A 15,285-nucleotide genomic window follows, 5' to 3' on the forward strand; every position below is an offset into this window, starting at 1 on the left:
TTTATTCACGTGGCAGTGTACATCCTCTCTGTTTCCAGGTAAGGGTCATGGATGGTGCAAATAACTCTTAAGTAGCTTTTGCAAATCCATCTATAATTTTCCTATTGAATTCACATGACAGTTACTTGTGAAGAGATGATGAAAGTATCTCTAAATATTCTTGAAATCTGTAAATTACTTGTAAGTCATTATTCCTATGAAACTTTTGGAAAGTATTTGAACTTTTCAAATACTTGGAAGTATTAACTTTCAAGTAATTTCAGACACCAGCAGCTCTTACAGACAGCTGCTGTTCTGTCAGAAGGTGGGTATTTAGTAACGTCTTTGGAATTAAATGCTTTGAACACTGGACAAGATTACCTTGCAAAACAAGCACTTTTTCTTTTCAGCAAAGAAAAGCCATATATGAACTCAGAACTTAGTGCAACAGGGAGGAAATGTGTAACAAGTACTATGTAGGGTGATAAAAGAGTTGGAAAAGCAGAAATCTCTTTAGGACTAAAACATGAGTTACCAGTGCAAACAGCCCATGCTTTGTGCCACTCTGTCAAGCCTTCCTTTTTCTGTTCCCTTCCCACCCCACTGTGGGAAATCACATCCTTTTGATTCTGTGTTCAGCCATTAAAGCCAACACTCATTTGGCACACCCTTTGTTCTCACAGGTATAATGCGCTTCCTCTGGTCCTTGTTGATGATTTCCAGGGGGCACTCATTGTTTCACTTCCTCAAGGTTATATACAATCCTTGAATATCTTCTAGAATTCAGTTGCTGATTTGTTTGTTGGGTTCCATTATCATAGGCCTTTTCATGTTGCAAATACATTCTGCAAAGGACACTCAAGAATATAAAATCTTAGAGAACATTCATGTTAAGACTAATTGAAACTCTCAAATGTGACTGTATTTCTCTCTTATGCCAGTGCAAAATGAGCAAGCTTTGTCCCTGAAATGGCATCTTGTGGAGCCAGCATGGGTTACTGCAGTTCTGATTTTCAAGGCAGCCTCAGCCATTGCCAATTTGAAATGGTATGAAGTGACCAGGAGAAAAGTAACGAAAAGAGCAGCATTCCAACAAGCTCCTCTCAGAAATCACAACTTACATGCAAGTTGTGACTTAAATATATGTCAGGTTTTGTTAACATTGTAAAAAATCTGTTCACAGCAAGTATGAGAAGGTTTAATTATTTTTTTCCCCAGCGTGCTGATAGGAAGCTGAAGACAGTTGCAAGCAGTTGGTTTTCCACCTACTGCCACGGTGGTGGAAATTTATTCCTTCACTTTGCAAGCAAAGCAATCACAAGCAATCAAACTCCATTTGCCTGAAGGAGATCTCAGAGAAGCTGGACAAGGGCTTGCCCCCAATGAGCAGCAGTGTGTTGGTCCTGCTGATCCCACCCCCCGTGGCCACACACCCCCAGTCAGGTCTCTCCTCTTCACCCACACCCTGAGCAGCAGCAAAAGCCTCTCCTGAACAGGCCAACACTGGGAGAGCCTTGTCCTTGGACAAACAGCTCCTGTCTCTCTTTGGGCCTAGTCCTGTCTCTGAAGTGGTCTGGGAGGCAGGGAATTCTGCTGGCTGCAGGGGCAGGCTGAAGGTTTTCATTTCGATGGCGTTGCTCCGCTCCGCGGGCTGTGGGCAGAAGAAGCTGCAAAAGCCAGAGTGCCTCAGGATGGGCACCAGCTGGGGATCTTCCTTCTGCTCACTCTTGCAGTGGCTGGGGAACGTATCAGTGAAATCTGAAGTAGTTTGGAAGTCCACACCAATTCCTAAGATGCAGTGATACATTTTAGGAGAAAAGCTTCCCTTTGTAGTACTGCTAAGCTTCTTCCATGTCTGCGTGTGGAAATGATACTTCCAGAGGTCATCGTTAGGGCTGGAATTTGAAATCCCTCCACCAAAAATCAGCATAGAGTCTTTGCAGACTACTGAAGCGTGACCTACCACTGGAGGAGGTCCTTGGCTGAAGGTAAGAGAAACCAGCAGTTAAGGGGAGACCAAAAAGAAACTTAGCACTGATTTTAGCTTCTGTTTTCCTTTTGACTCAGAAGGATGACTGCTGAACAGCTGCATTGGGACATCAAAATTACACTGCTGACAGCTGCATCAACGCCTTGCCAACAGCTCTCCCGAGCAAAGCCAACTGGAGCCCCAGGCATGGCAGCAGCACTGCATCCTGACTGAACAATCCCCGCAATTACCAACAGGGCATCGGCTCCCTCTCCGCCCGCACACAGAATCAGAGTAAGATCAATTCTCTTTCTCTGCTCTTTTAGTGTAACAAATACAACAGTTTACCTTGTTCTGATGCTGGACCAGCTGCTGCTTCCAAAGTCCCACCTCCACAAGTCCCTCTGTTCAGTGAGCCCCACCAGCCCCCCAAAGAGGTACATGGCTGTGTGATAAACCACTGCCGAGTGGCCGTGCCGCGCTCCGGGACCGCTGCTGTGACAGGGGCTGGAGACACACAGCCACTTCCTGGTATCTGAAACAAAAACACTGATTTATAGATGGATCAAATTTACCCTATTTGAGAAAGGATTTGCTTCCTGGAGGAGGCAGCTATTCAGTTGGAGAATAAGGGTTTCTGCTCTAAGCTTATTATGAGTTAACATATTAAATTCTGACACTGAAAAAGTGAATTTTAAAAAATCAGTTTTGAAATAAACTTTTAATGAAAATGTCAGATGCTGTGTGACAGATGCCATGGAAATTTTATTTACAGAGCAGCTTTGTCAGTTCATTGACTCTGATACAGAAAGATACTTTCCTGGCTGTTAGAGGGAAAAAATCAGTCAACAAAAACATTAATTTGTTAATGTCTATGCTTATTCTCCCTGTGAGGGAAGGAAGGATGAGATAAAGCCATCATTTGTTTCAAAATAGTGACAGAATGGCCATCAGATAAGAAGTTATGCATTTAGGAAATCTCTGGGAATCATCTCATTTGCAATAATCAGACTGGTCATGAATATGCTAATAAAATATCTCCTTCAGGTTTGACTCTCTGTGGTCAGTTGGAGATTTGAGATCAAAAGATGACATTAATAGGCTGAAATCAGGGTCCCTGCTGGATCTGAAAGTTTTAAGTAATCCTTGAAGAATTTTAGTGGGTAGTAAACAAATATTCTCCCTGATTTTCAGCTGTGAAACTGGCAAATACTGCAAAATGTATTCCAGTTTAATAGTCTAATTAATTTCAGCTAGCAATTAATTGAATTTGAAACAATTTATCACTAAATGTTGTCAAAGAGAAGCCAAAACTAACTTGGAGCATTTCTACTGACAAGAATTTTCTTAGCAGAGCAAGCTTTCCTGCTGCAGTTGTTGTTTTACACTGGATCAAAACCTTATCCTGCTTTTTAACTTACCAAAATGGAATTCCCAAAACTCCTGAGAAATGCCTTTGATGCCAAAGTATCCCCCATAGATGTACATGCTGGAATGGTACACGACTGCACTGTGACCTTTTCTGTTAGCTGGTGCAGAGCTCTAGAACAGTTCAAAAATAAAAACCTCTAAAGTCATATCAGCAGCAATGTCTGTCTGGGAAATACACCTTTTTTTTCCCCACAAATGACCCTGAAGTCCTAAACTTTCTCTTACTCCTCCATCAAGCAAAGGTAACCAGAGTGGTAACTGTGTCACATCTTAAAAGAAAATTTTGGGTGGAATTTCAAGGTATAGAAGCATTGTGATGATGAAGTTTCAGTAGCAAAAAATGAGTGATTCCTACTGTGTAGTGATACAAAATCAATCTCAAAAGACCAAGTCACAAATGCTTCCACTCATGTTTCAATTAGAAGTGGCAGTAACTTGGTGAGTCCACGTGTTCACACTGAAGAATTGAAAAATGCTGCAGCACTTCACGTTCCAAAATGTATTAGCGTGGCTGCCAATCTGTTTTCACAACCCTACTTTTAAAAGCACAGGCTTCACGTATGGTTGCAATATTCCATTTAAAATTAGTTTTCTTGATAGGGATTTCAGAGAAACAGAAGCAGCAGCAGAGGAGAGGACTTAACTTCTTATATAGGACTTAAAATTTAAGAGCAGTATTTTTAAACACTGTTTTGAAGAAGGAAAAAGCCTTAAGTTATTGAAAGTGCAAAGAAATAAAGTACAGCCACATGTCTCTGAAGAGATGAGATTGGAACTGTTTGGGGGAACATATTTCAAAGCAATCTGTTTAATCAACAAAGCAACAGGCATTTGATTCACACATTCCCCACTTCCTGGCTCCTTACCTCCGTCTCTGCTGGTTCGTTGCAGCTCTCTGTCCATCTTGCGGAATCTGGGGATTGAGTTAATAAAGCGCAGTTCAGGTCCCGCACCACAAGAGGACACTCCTCCCACAGTAACTGCTCAAATGGCACGGCTCACTCTCAAGGAAGTCTCGTCCTGGTGTTTTCTACTGACAAGGCTGAAGAAATCCCGCTAGGATAGCAGCCCTGAGAGACTTCAGGGGACAGTTTGAACAGTTTTCCTCTATCCTTATCTGATACAGGATCACACAGGTGCCACACTGTACTCCTGTTTCCTGAAGCTGAATTTCATAATGCAGAAGTAACCTGGGATTATCATTTTCTGAACATGTAGGAATCCCAGATTTCCCTATGGATGTATGACTCCTTCTGCTTGCCACACACACCTTATTATGGCAGACTTATTCCTTCTTGTTCTTTTTCAAAGGTCCCTTAAATAGCCCTCAAATAACAGCCAGCAATCACAGATCTGGGATCACCGTGAAGGAGAGGAAATATCTGATAACACAGCACAGAGATACAATGAGCAATCAGTGCAGGCTTGCATTACTTAAAGCTATTCTTGCCAAAAGATTTTAAATAATAACTGAAACAGCTAGACACACAACCAATGGTGAATAACTCATTTCCAATTTCCACTGGTAAGTACTGTGAGTAATAAGATGCTTTCTTCTTTAAAACATGTTCTGAGGCTTTTCTTTCTTCCAGCAGGTTATCTCAGACACAAAGGAAGGGGTGTAAAACACAAAGGAAGGGTTGAAAAAACCCCATTGACTTAAAGTTACATAGTGAAGTAGCAAAAGAAGCCAGGAAACTTAAATCTTGGTCTGGACACAAGATTTACTGGCTCAAAAAGAACAGAGCCTCTCTCTCTCTCTCCTCCCAGTCTGACATCAAAATAACAGCTATTACTGTACACAGGACTTCCAAAGGGTGAATCCATGGTGTATGACATTGCTATTAAATTCAAATGCTGCACTGTTTTTATTAGAATACACACTTAAGAGATCCCAAATGTTTGTTCTTAGGAGAAAAAAAAGAAATTCATGTTATAAAATGTTGATGTTAATTTCCCATCTTATTTAATATTTGATTTCTCTTGCTCTAGCTTATGTTTTTCTTCAGTAAAAGTATAAATGAGATATATTTTATTGATCTACTTTCTTTCATAAGAGCTTGGTTTTAAAACATATGTGGCATTAAAAATAAAAATTAAATAATACATTAATTACCAGGTCTTATGATCAAATACTAAATGTAAAAAGGAGAGAGGGAGGAATGGAAATTCTGAGACCTTAAAATACATACAATTTTTCCATAAAATCCTCTCTAATTGAAGTAAGACCTGCATCTCTGATAGCTGAACAGCCTAATTTTGAGGGGAAAATATGCACACAGTTTTACACACATTACTTGTTGTAAAGTTTAAGGAAGGCTCTGTTACAAGCAGCAGAAAACAGTTTGGTTCTCATTATTTATTACTGCCTGTGGAATATCCCATGGAAAATACTGGCTATTGTGTATCATACCAATGTCATATATCCAGAGAGGAGTTTTTGCTTGTGTGAAAGCAGAATCCACCATCCCACCAAAAATATACAGGCTGCCCTGCAAAATGCACAAATATTTGTCACTTACAGGAAGGCACATAGCATGCAAATAATTTTAAAAACAATTCTTAAATGCAAAGGTTGCTATCAGCAAAATGTAGTTAACAATATGATGATCTTATAACAATCCCAAAAAGCCACTGATTTTAATTATTCTCTCTTTATTCTCTCCCAGTGGGAAGCCCTGAAGAACACTGTGCTGTTTAATGGGAACAGTATTTCAGAACTGCTCGTTTCTTGTCAGCCTGGGGCAGCTTCAGGGCTGGGAATCTGGAGCTCTCTTCAGGCATTGCTCAGGTGTATTGGATTATGCATGTTTAGAGGAATGTTTCCTTGTGTGGTAGCTCTTGATATCCTAAATTCTGTCTTCCCCTCACAGGCAGGGCTGTAATTCTTACTGTGCTTTACTCCCCCGTCCCTCTTCTACGCGAGTTCTGTAGTGAATATTTTTGTGCCGCGGCTGATCATGCAAATGAATTCACAGCAACTGTTACAACTGCACAGATAAGTCAGAGAAAGTGCTGCCAGGGTCTTTATCTGGTATTACTGCTGCTTATTGAGCACTGACTGAGGAAACCAGGGGGCTGCTGCAGAGCTGAATTACTGCCACTGTTCAGAAGGATTTCCAAACATAGGTACAGCTACATCCAGAGCTGCATCAACACAAAAATGCTTTCTGGGCACAGCATTTCAGTACATAATACCTATGGCATTTTATTGCACTGTATAGGAGGAAATAAAATGTCAGGATATGGACAATATAATCTGGTCTAGTACCTTATAAGCCACCATTGAATGTTCTTCCAGTTCTTCTGGACCGTCTCTTGAGCAATCCAACATTTCCCATTCATTTTTCACTATAAACCAAAGCTGAAGTTATGACAGTGGTGCACTCAACACATTAACAGTAGGGAAAAGGTGAAAAGGTGGGCTTTGAATGTGGCTGTGCTGCTTAAAATGAAGCATTTTGTCATCTTTCTTCTGTTAAAAATGAAATATATGAATTTTTCTATTTAGCAAATTTAAATATAACAGTAATAGTTACATTTAAATACAATAATTGTTACTGCTTGTGTTTTAATTGTTACCTACATCAAATTTGGACAATTCCATGAGCACAAACCCCAGCACAATTTTGTTTTATTCCAGTAACAAGTGAACAGGGAAAACTATATATCAAGTAAAAAAATACCAAGGCTTATATTTGATAGTGCATTGATACTACAAACCTACAAGGTATTGTATTCACGTGTTCCCTTGTGCACTTTTATATGCACGAACTATTGCTGTGTTAGAGAGTCAGGGAAGCTCATTGATATCTCTTGCTAGAACCAGGATACTTTAAATGACTCAGTATTTCTGCTCGAGGGGAAAAAACCCCAAAAACAAAAGGAACTGAACTGAAATCAAAACTTTGTGGACACTTGCAAGAGGAGCAAACACCCCCCATCTGCCCAATGAACAAAAAGCAGTTTATCCAGCCCTGTGACAGAAAGACCTTAAACGAGGATAATCTGTTAAGCACAGAGCAGCCTCAGTTTCACGATGACTGAGGTGGAATGGCTTTAACCCTGGCACACAAGAGAAGGGGCCAGCTCACCTGTGTGGTATCTCCAGAAGTCCCTCAGCGTGGTGCAGCCGTGCCCTCCGTAGAGATAAACAAAGCCTCTGCACACAGCACAGGCGTGCTTGTAGCGGTCACAGGGACGCGGCTGCTGCGCCTCGGCCGCTCCGCCGGCAGCTCTTCCCTTCATGCTGATACCCGGGATCCTATCCAAGGATCAGCCTGCAAAGGGCTGCCATGCCAGAGGAGGGTCCCAAAATATCAGGGACAGGGCTAAACCCTGTTTAGTCTGCAAAAAGACAAAAAAGGAAAAAAGGCAAATCTCCACTTTATGATAAAACGTTACTGTGTTTTCTTTTCAATCCCCTCGAAAGCAACAGTGGACAATTTGTCCATCTGTGATAGTACACTAACTTGAGTAAAGCACCAGAAATTCTGACTCAGATTCTTGTACCAGTGAGGCTGGGACAGGAACATTCCTGGAGCTGAAAGTTTTCCAAGGAATGTTTACAATACCAGGACTTGACGTTTTTTCACAACTAAAAGAGTACTTTAGACAAACCTGTACTAAAAAGAACTTTGGAAAGAGTGAATATTACAGATGGAAGTAATGCATTAGCAGTTGTCCAGAATTTGTTTAGACTTTTACCTGTAAAACTGCTGAAATGAGGATGCATCTGGAAAAAAATGACACCAGCCCTTCCCATGCCACAAGATGTCACTGTGTTCTGTGAAGACATAACTACCAGGAAAACATTCTTCTATTAACCCTCTTCAAAACAGTGGCTTATTTTAACATAGATTATTTTGCAAAGCACACCCAAAAAGCCCCCAGCATAAGACCAGATTTTGGAATTTGTGTTGATAATGTGTCTGAGGTGGCACATCACCAAATGAAGTGACAGTCTCCCAATTCCAAGACTTTTCAGTGGGAGCCAGATTCCAGCTGCAGTGAGAACCCAGGATGGGAAATCAATAGGAAAGAGTGATTTACCTAAGAGTAATGTGTAAATCCAGGGCAAGCTGCACTCAACTTGAGGAAGAACAAAGATTACAGTAAAGCAAGCTAGATACAAAAGCTAGTTATATTTCATATTAATATGAAATCATTGTACCTAATTTATCAGCTGATTAATCTCTAAAAGTTACCCTTTTTAGAACTGGAATATATTCAGTGACAAAGAGATGCTAGAGAATCTCTTGCAGCATATTCAGGCAAGATTAACTACTTCAATTTTGTTGGGATTTTTTTTTTTATGCAAACCAGTATTGTAAGCTATTACTGTAGAAACTGAAGCATATTCTTTGTATGTTTTCTCTGAAGGAACACAAAGATGGGTGGCAGTTACTAAGGGTGCATTTCTCATGTCCAGGGGAATTAGCAGATATGAAGTAATGACACATTATAGGTAAGTCCCTAATGCTTTCTGGCATCCCATTGAAAAGGGAAAAGCAGCTGAAGGCATGAAACAGGGATTATCTCCCTAACCCTGCCAAGCTTCTGAGCAACCACAGCCAAATCATTCACTTCCACGACTAAATGGGGACAGTCACTTCCTTAGGACAACACTTCAAATGTGCTGATGCAGTGCAGTGTGACAGTGCCAAGGTATTACTGCTATTGATATCATTAACTCTGAAAAGGTGATAGGTTACCAATACTTTACATAGGTAAACAGGCTTGTCCCCTTGCTGTTTGTGGTTTCTTTCTCAGTTATAAAGCTGGTTATTCTTCTTCCTACATATTTCTCCTTGTTTTTCTTCCTCCAAGCCTTGCCTCCTGTTGTACAAGCATTCAGAGATGATGACAGCCCTGATTTCATAGAACAGATTAGCAACAAAGTCCTGTCCAATTGTTTATCTAGCCCAGCTGAACTCTTGCAAGGCAGGTGAGCAGGATGGGATAACAAAAGGCCAAGTGGGGATGAACTCAATGGGTGTCAGCTCCCAGTCACACCTTTTCAGCATTGGCTGGCCCTTGTGAATCTTGGCTATTTACTCTCAGCTGAAGCATTCTTGGAAGCAGACCTCCAGTCCCTAACAATCAGTTAACTGCTCCACTTCAGAGCTGTGAAAAAACCCCACCAAGTTAATAATGAATCTTGCCTTTCATCATTGGTATTTTAAACTGCAAACCTGACTCCCTGTCAAGTTTGTCCTGTCCCTGATTGCCTGTCTACAGAACTCAACCCACCAGAGTTCATCTACTGTCAACCTGAGCAGTCCCATTTCCAAAGAAAAGCTGCTCCTCTTCTGTGAACAATATCACCGAGCCTTGTCCTCTGTGTCCTGCACCACTGACCTCAGTTTCAACTTGACACAATATCAGTTATCCAATAGGAAGCTCTGACTTCAGAAAAAACATCCAAAAAGACAACTCTGAACATTTTTATTCAACTTTTTTTTTTCCCCCAAAACAGCTGTAGCACACACAAAAATGTCTGCTGCTCTCCAAAGTCTTCTGCCATTCCATTCTAAAAATAGCTTCTGTGCAATCAATCCCAATTGTTGAAGGGCTGGAGGAGCTGAGTGGAGGGCCCGGAGAGCTGCAATTAGTGCAGTAACTATAGCACTGAGTGTGTATCAATTAATGGTGCCCCACTACTGTTTCATAATACAAATAATTCAGGAAATGTAGCAAGACAGGAATTACATCAGGAAATGTAGTTTATATGTTCATTATATAATTATTTATATTTCTGATAGATGTGGTTTCTCAGACAAATGATTTATTTATTTAAAGTATTGCCTAAATAGATCTTCAGTAAAGCTTTTTTCTATCTCAGCCCCTTGATTCATTTCCATCTGTTTTCAATACACTCAGAAAAGTTTCATTTTTAAAATGATCAAGCTTTTTGGAATATAATGAGATATGAAACCACTCGTATGGGGAGGGGCCCAAGTAGGAAACCTTGTTCTGTTTTGGGGCTTTTTTGTTAATGACCCAGTTTTCTGAACTCCAGCCTTGAGCCTTTCCAGGCAGAACACTGCATTTTCTCACTAGGCAACTTGATGTTTTACTGCTTTTCAAAAATAATAACAGATCTTCCCATTTGTACTTATCCCAGAAACCTTGGCTCTGGAGGTGGTTTTATTGTAAGTCTTGTTCTAACGGGACTGCCTGCATGAATGAGGAAACTCTGGAGACTTGCAAGGCCCTTACAAAGTTTTAGAAACAAACCCAACTTGTTTAGAATAGAGGAAAAGGCTTTTTTCAGTATATCATGTTTACTTGCAATGCTTCACTATGTGTGGTAAATCTAGTATCCTCTGGTTTACTATTTTATTTTTTCCTAAACTCAAGATAACCTGAACTGTTTCTGTGGTGAGGTTTTTCTGTTTTGGTTTGGTTTTTTATCAAAATACAGGAAGTAATTTTCAGAGATGCTCAGCTTCAGAGTTTCACCCTGAAAACGTGAATGGCTCCAGGAGTGTTGGGTGTCTGTGACAGTTCTGTATTATTGGCATTCTGTACTGAAATGAGGGCCTGGCTCTGCCACGTGCTGTAAAACATGCAGTTACACATGCCTGAGCTTACAGTGCAGGAGTTAAGACAAAAGGAACAGAAAGAGGTATTGCTTCTTACAGGGAGAAGCTGATGGACAGAAGGAGGGTTTGTAAAATGACAAATCAAAGCAGAAGACACAGCTCCATCCTGATTTCAGAGTTCAGAAGAAAGACAGGTACTTTCAAGTACAACAATAACAACCCTGTTGTCTGAATAAAGCTTAGAGCAGACATACTAAAAACTGACAGAAAAACTGGGCAGCTTTTATTTGAATAACTCTTAGTTGAATTTTAACAGTTTTAGGGCAGTATTTGTAAACATGATCACTGCCATATCTCAGTGCTTCAAAATGCTTTTTGACATGAACAGGTATTTTAAAGGGGGCAACTCTTCTGAAACAGCATATATTGCAGTTTCTATAATATGTTCTATGTTATAAACCATATAATTACAGTTTCTCTAGGCTGTAAGGCTCTGTATGTAACTGCTCCTTCTGGAGAGAGCAGTGCCACAGCACCGAGGGCTTTGGCACCTTCACTGCACAACAGAGAGAACCTCATCAATCTCTCCCAGAGAAAAGCTCACTGCCTGTTTCTGCAGCTCTGCAGGCAAGAGATTGCTTTTCTTTAATTCAGATCACATTAATATTAAAGCTTTAATTTTAGAAGTTCATAATAAATTTATGTTTGTGTATCATTGCAAAATTAAAATTTGCAAATTGACATTATTAATACACTGTCTTTTTTTTCTAGAAGCTTTCATCCAAGAATGAAAATCCTTTAGTTGTTAGTGTTTTGTAACACTACTTCATCTCTGTTACAAAGTGAATTCTTAACTAGTAATAAATTAACTTATTAAATAAATATAAATATATGCAGTTGTATTTCCTATATGCTAGGAATATTTCTTATTTTTAAGTAAACAAATTTATCACACACAAAAATACACACTTGATTTAGAATAATACAGTAAATATTTAATCTATTTCCCAAATATGGTGGAGGAAGTATCTGAAAAAAAAAATTCAGTATTTTAAATATTTCTGGAATTGTTACATTTTTAAATACATTTCTAGCATATGAATCAGGAAATTGCCTTTTCCACTGTATTTAAATATGTTTTATGGTAAGATGAAAGTGAATACATTTTTCCCAGTTTAGTTTCCTTAGTAAATTAAGATTTCATTTGCTGGGGATTTTTTTGTTTGGTTTTTGTTTGTTAGTTGTTTGATAGTTTGGTTTTTTTAAAGAATGGGGTTTTTAAAAAACTAAAAATTAGAATATATAGTTTTGATTAGTAGACCTCCCCAGGTAATCTGTTAATTACAATTTACATTTGCAATTAATTATTTAACTGCATCTCAATTTTGAATGAAGTTTCTGACAAAGAGCTTCCCTAAATCCACATCCATGGGTGGCACAAATGTAGCATGTTATGGATACAGAAATCCAGGGCAGCAGCCATGTCTGAGCAAAAGTTTATGCTCATATTCAGTGTGTGTATGGGTTTTATTTATTTATGGTCCTTACTGGGATATTCACTTCAGGAACCTAATCTGCTTTTTAAATCTTATTTAGGGTCCTGTTGGTGACTCCACCCATGGGCAGAACTCAGTGTGTGTTGTGGTCTCAGCACAATGCAGAATGGAATGGACACCCTGACTCTGCAGTGCTGCTGCAGAGAAGCTCTGCAGAAATTACCCAAGACAAACAGGTGATTTTGCATCTTCCAGGTATGACAGAGGGAGGAAATACAGTTCCTGGTCCTCAGACTTTATGAGAAAAGAAATGAGAAATTCCCACCATGTTCTCAGGGCAGTCTTAAGATGTATTTGGCCTTTTAGCCTTTCCTTGGAAGTAATTTGTACTGTCACCACTGGAGCAGGTCATTTCAATGCACAGGTCATCACCCTTCCCCCAGAAACAGCAGTTCTCAGTGTTCCTAGAAGGCATCATTTGGGGATTTCACAAAAACTAACTAGCTGGATTCTTTCAAGGTACAGTAGGCAGGTCCCCTGGAGACTGAATGTAATAAATCTGTCCTTAGGTGTGACTGAATGCATCTTCTTGACAGCTTGTGACCTGCTGCTGAAGTAACTTCAAAATACTTTTATTTCCTAAGGGAGACTCTACTCACACTAATTCACAAAATTTTCTAGGTTAGGAAGAAAGACTGTGGTTGACAAAGGAGTCAGTGACTGCTCAGCCTGACTACTCTCCTCAGGCATGAATTAAGGTACTAGAGCATGTGCCTGACAGCTGAGAGTCTTGAGTGAAAAACTGTTATCTTCCACTAAAACCAAAAAGTTGGCATTGAATTTTACTTGGTTGTTCTTTATATCCCCTGACTGAGGAAAAGCAGCATCTAATAAAACACTCAGTCACACTTAAAACTTAATGCCACACTTCATGGAAGATAGACATTGTGTTTTCCTTGTCCCCGTGACATTTTGCCCTTAGACAAAAATGCAGCAATGAGATAGAGAAGACATACAAGGTTATGAGAATAGCAGAAGCTGTAGCTTGAAGAAATATGAAGGAGGAAAGAAAGGGCATTTGGCAATCAGAAAAATAAAATGTTCCAGCTGGCAGATACTAAAACATCCAGATATCCTGTTAGAATCAGTATGAGTTTAGATTATTCTGTATGGGAGAAGTCATGAGAGACTTGTGTGAGAAAAACTCAGATGGCACAACTGGAATGACTGTCAGTCATGACTGGAGAAAAAGCTGAGTACAAAAAGATCTTTTATGAAGAGATGAATTTACACCATCAGGTGAAAGACGGTTGCATAAAAACATGATATAATTGCATAGATGAAATAAACTGCATAGAGAGGAATAGCTGCATTTTAGTCTGGCAAGGAAAACAAAGGTGTCAGCTGACAAACAGTAATAATAACTGTGATGGTTCACTATAACCTTGATGCCAACAGTTACTGGGCTGCAGCACCAAATGGAAAAAAACGAAACCCACATCATTTCAATATACAAAAGAGACAGAAAGCATATGAGTAACTTTACACATACACGTTGTCGCTCCAAATTCAAATGGAATTACTCATGTGAATAAAACCAGTGATATGCATGAGCCTGCACAATGTAGCCTAGATACCAGAGCAAAAGAAGGACCAACTCTTTTGTCAGAAGCCTGAAAAAATGTTTTGCAAGCTGTTTTCATATTCAGACTCCAAATGACAGGGTCCGTTTTGGACTGGAGTCCAGCCTTCTGAAAAATTCTCACTCCCAGCAGACATGGTCCAGTATTCATCCCAAGCCAGATGCACTTTGGCTTGGGTTTTGGATGGTTGCATTTCTTTGTTTGTCTTTTGCTCGATACAAGGCATTTTGTGCTTTATGCTCTTTGACTGTGGAAAAGGGAATGAGCAAAAAGAGGGTGGTGAATCTCCTAAACTGGAAGCAGGCAGCAAGAGCTCTGGCAATTCCTACCCCAGACCTCCTGCGCAGCATCGCGGAAGCGGCAGGTCCCTGTCCCCAGCGGTCTCCGGGCTGCTGAGCGCTGAGGGCGCTTCCTTCCTTCCTTTCATGCGCTTTGTTTCTTTTCGTACCTTTGAGTGAAAGAGACTTTTTGCACAGCTGCACAGAGCCCCGCTGCCCAGCAGTGCCGCGGTGTGCCCGGCCAGGCTGTGCCGGTGTTCCCTGGGCTGCTGGGCGTGCAGAGCGCTGCCCAGTGCCCCCAGCGCCTTCCCTCATCGCCCTTCTCCCCCTGCGGCCCGGGCGCTGCTCCTCGGCGGGCCCCGGGCCGGCTCTGGCTGCTGCAGGTGCCCCCTCAGGCCTCTGATCCTCACACGGCTGGGCTTGTCCCCACCGAGACGGGGGCAAGGAAAGAAAAGGAAAAACAGTCTCTGAGCCGGCATGCGGCAGGGGCGCACCAAGCCCGGCCGCGCCCGCTGCCGCCCCTCGGGCCCGCCCAAGGCACTGAGCCCGGCGGGCAGGGCTGATGCACGGCAGGGAGCAGCGCGCCCGTCCCGCACGGCCGGGAGCCCGCGGCAGCGCCCCCGCATCCCGGGGGCAGCAGCCGGGCGCCCCCGCCCTCCCCCGGCCTTACCCTCCCCTCCCCTGCCGCCGGCGAGCCCGGGGCTGGCGGAGGCGCGGCCGCTGCCCGGAGCCTGCGCGGCGCCGCCGGGGCTGCTCGGGGCCGCCCGCCCCGCGGGTGGGGACGCGCTCGGGGCCGAGCGGGCGGGTCCGGGTCCGGTCCCTGTCCCTGCGGCCGGAGCGGCGCGGAGGCTGAGCCGAGGATGCGCGGGGCGCTGCGGGCTGCGTTCCTTGCGGGAGGAACGGCTCCTAGTCCTTAACTGCCCTGTTAGTCACGGGGAAAGT

General features: G+C 41.8%; 1 protein-coding gene across 4 annotated transcripts; it reads right to left on the minus strand.

Annotated features, from left to right (window-relative positions):
* LOC128938140 (leucine-zipper-like transcriptional regulator 1 homolog) lies at positions 1-15,084 on the minus strand. 4 transcript variants are annotated; one of them, XM_054278192.1, is made up of 10 exons: positions 15,014-15,084; positions 14,395-14,513; positions 8,087-8,179; positions 7,474-7,726; positions 6,651-6,730; positions 5,793-5,871; positions 4,246-4,292; positions 3,370-3,490; positions 2,297-2,483; positions 1-1,961 (listed from the first exon to the last, which is right to left on the minus strand). In XM_054278192.1, exons 4-10 carry the CDS (start codon positions 7,625-7,627, stop codon positions 1,295-1,297), a joined length of 1,335 nt encoding a protein of 444 aa, XP_054134167.1. In that variant the 5' UTR covers positions 7,628-7,726; positions 8,087-8,179; positions 14,395-14,513; positions 15,014-15,084; the 3' UTR covers positions 1-1,294. The 4 variants fall into 4 exon arrangements, with proteins under 4 accessions (XP_054134167.1, XP_054134166.1, XP_054134168.1 ...); XM_054278191.1 differs by lacking the exon at positions 8,087-8,179; XM_054278193.1 differs by lacking the exons at positions 8,087-8,179; positions 14,395-14,513; positions 15,014-15,084 and having other exon boundaries at positions 6,651-6,743; positions 7,474-7,548.
* Between the last annotated feature and the right edge of the window lie 201 nt (positions 15,085-15,285).

Source organism: Melozone crissalis, unplaced genomic scaffold, assembly GCF_028551555.1.
Source record: "Melozone crissalis strain CALT ecotype California unplaced genomic scaffold, PUWL_Pcris_2 ptg000023l_1, whole genome shotgun sequence".
In the NCBI taxonomy this organism is placed as follows: Eukaryota; Metazoa; Chordata; class Aves; order Passeriformes; family Passerellidae; genus Melozone; species Melozone crissalis.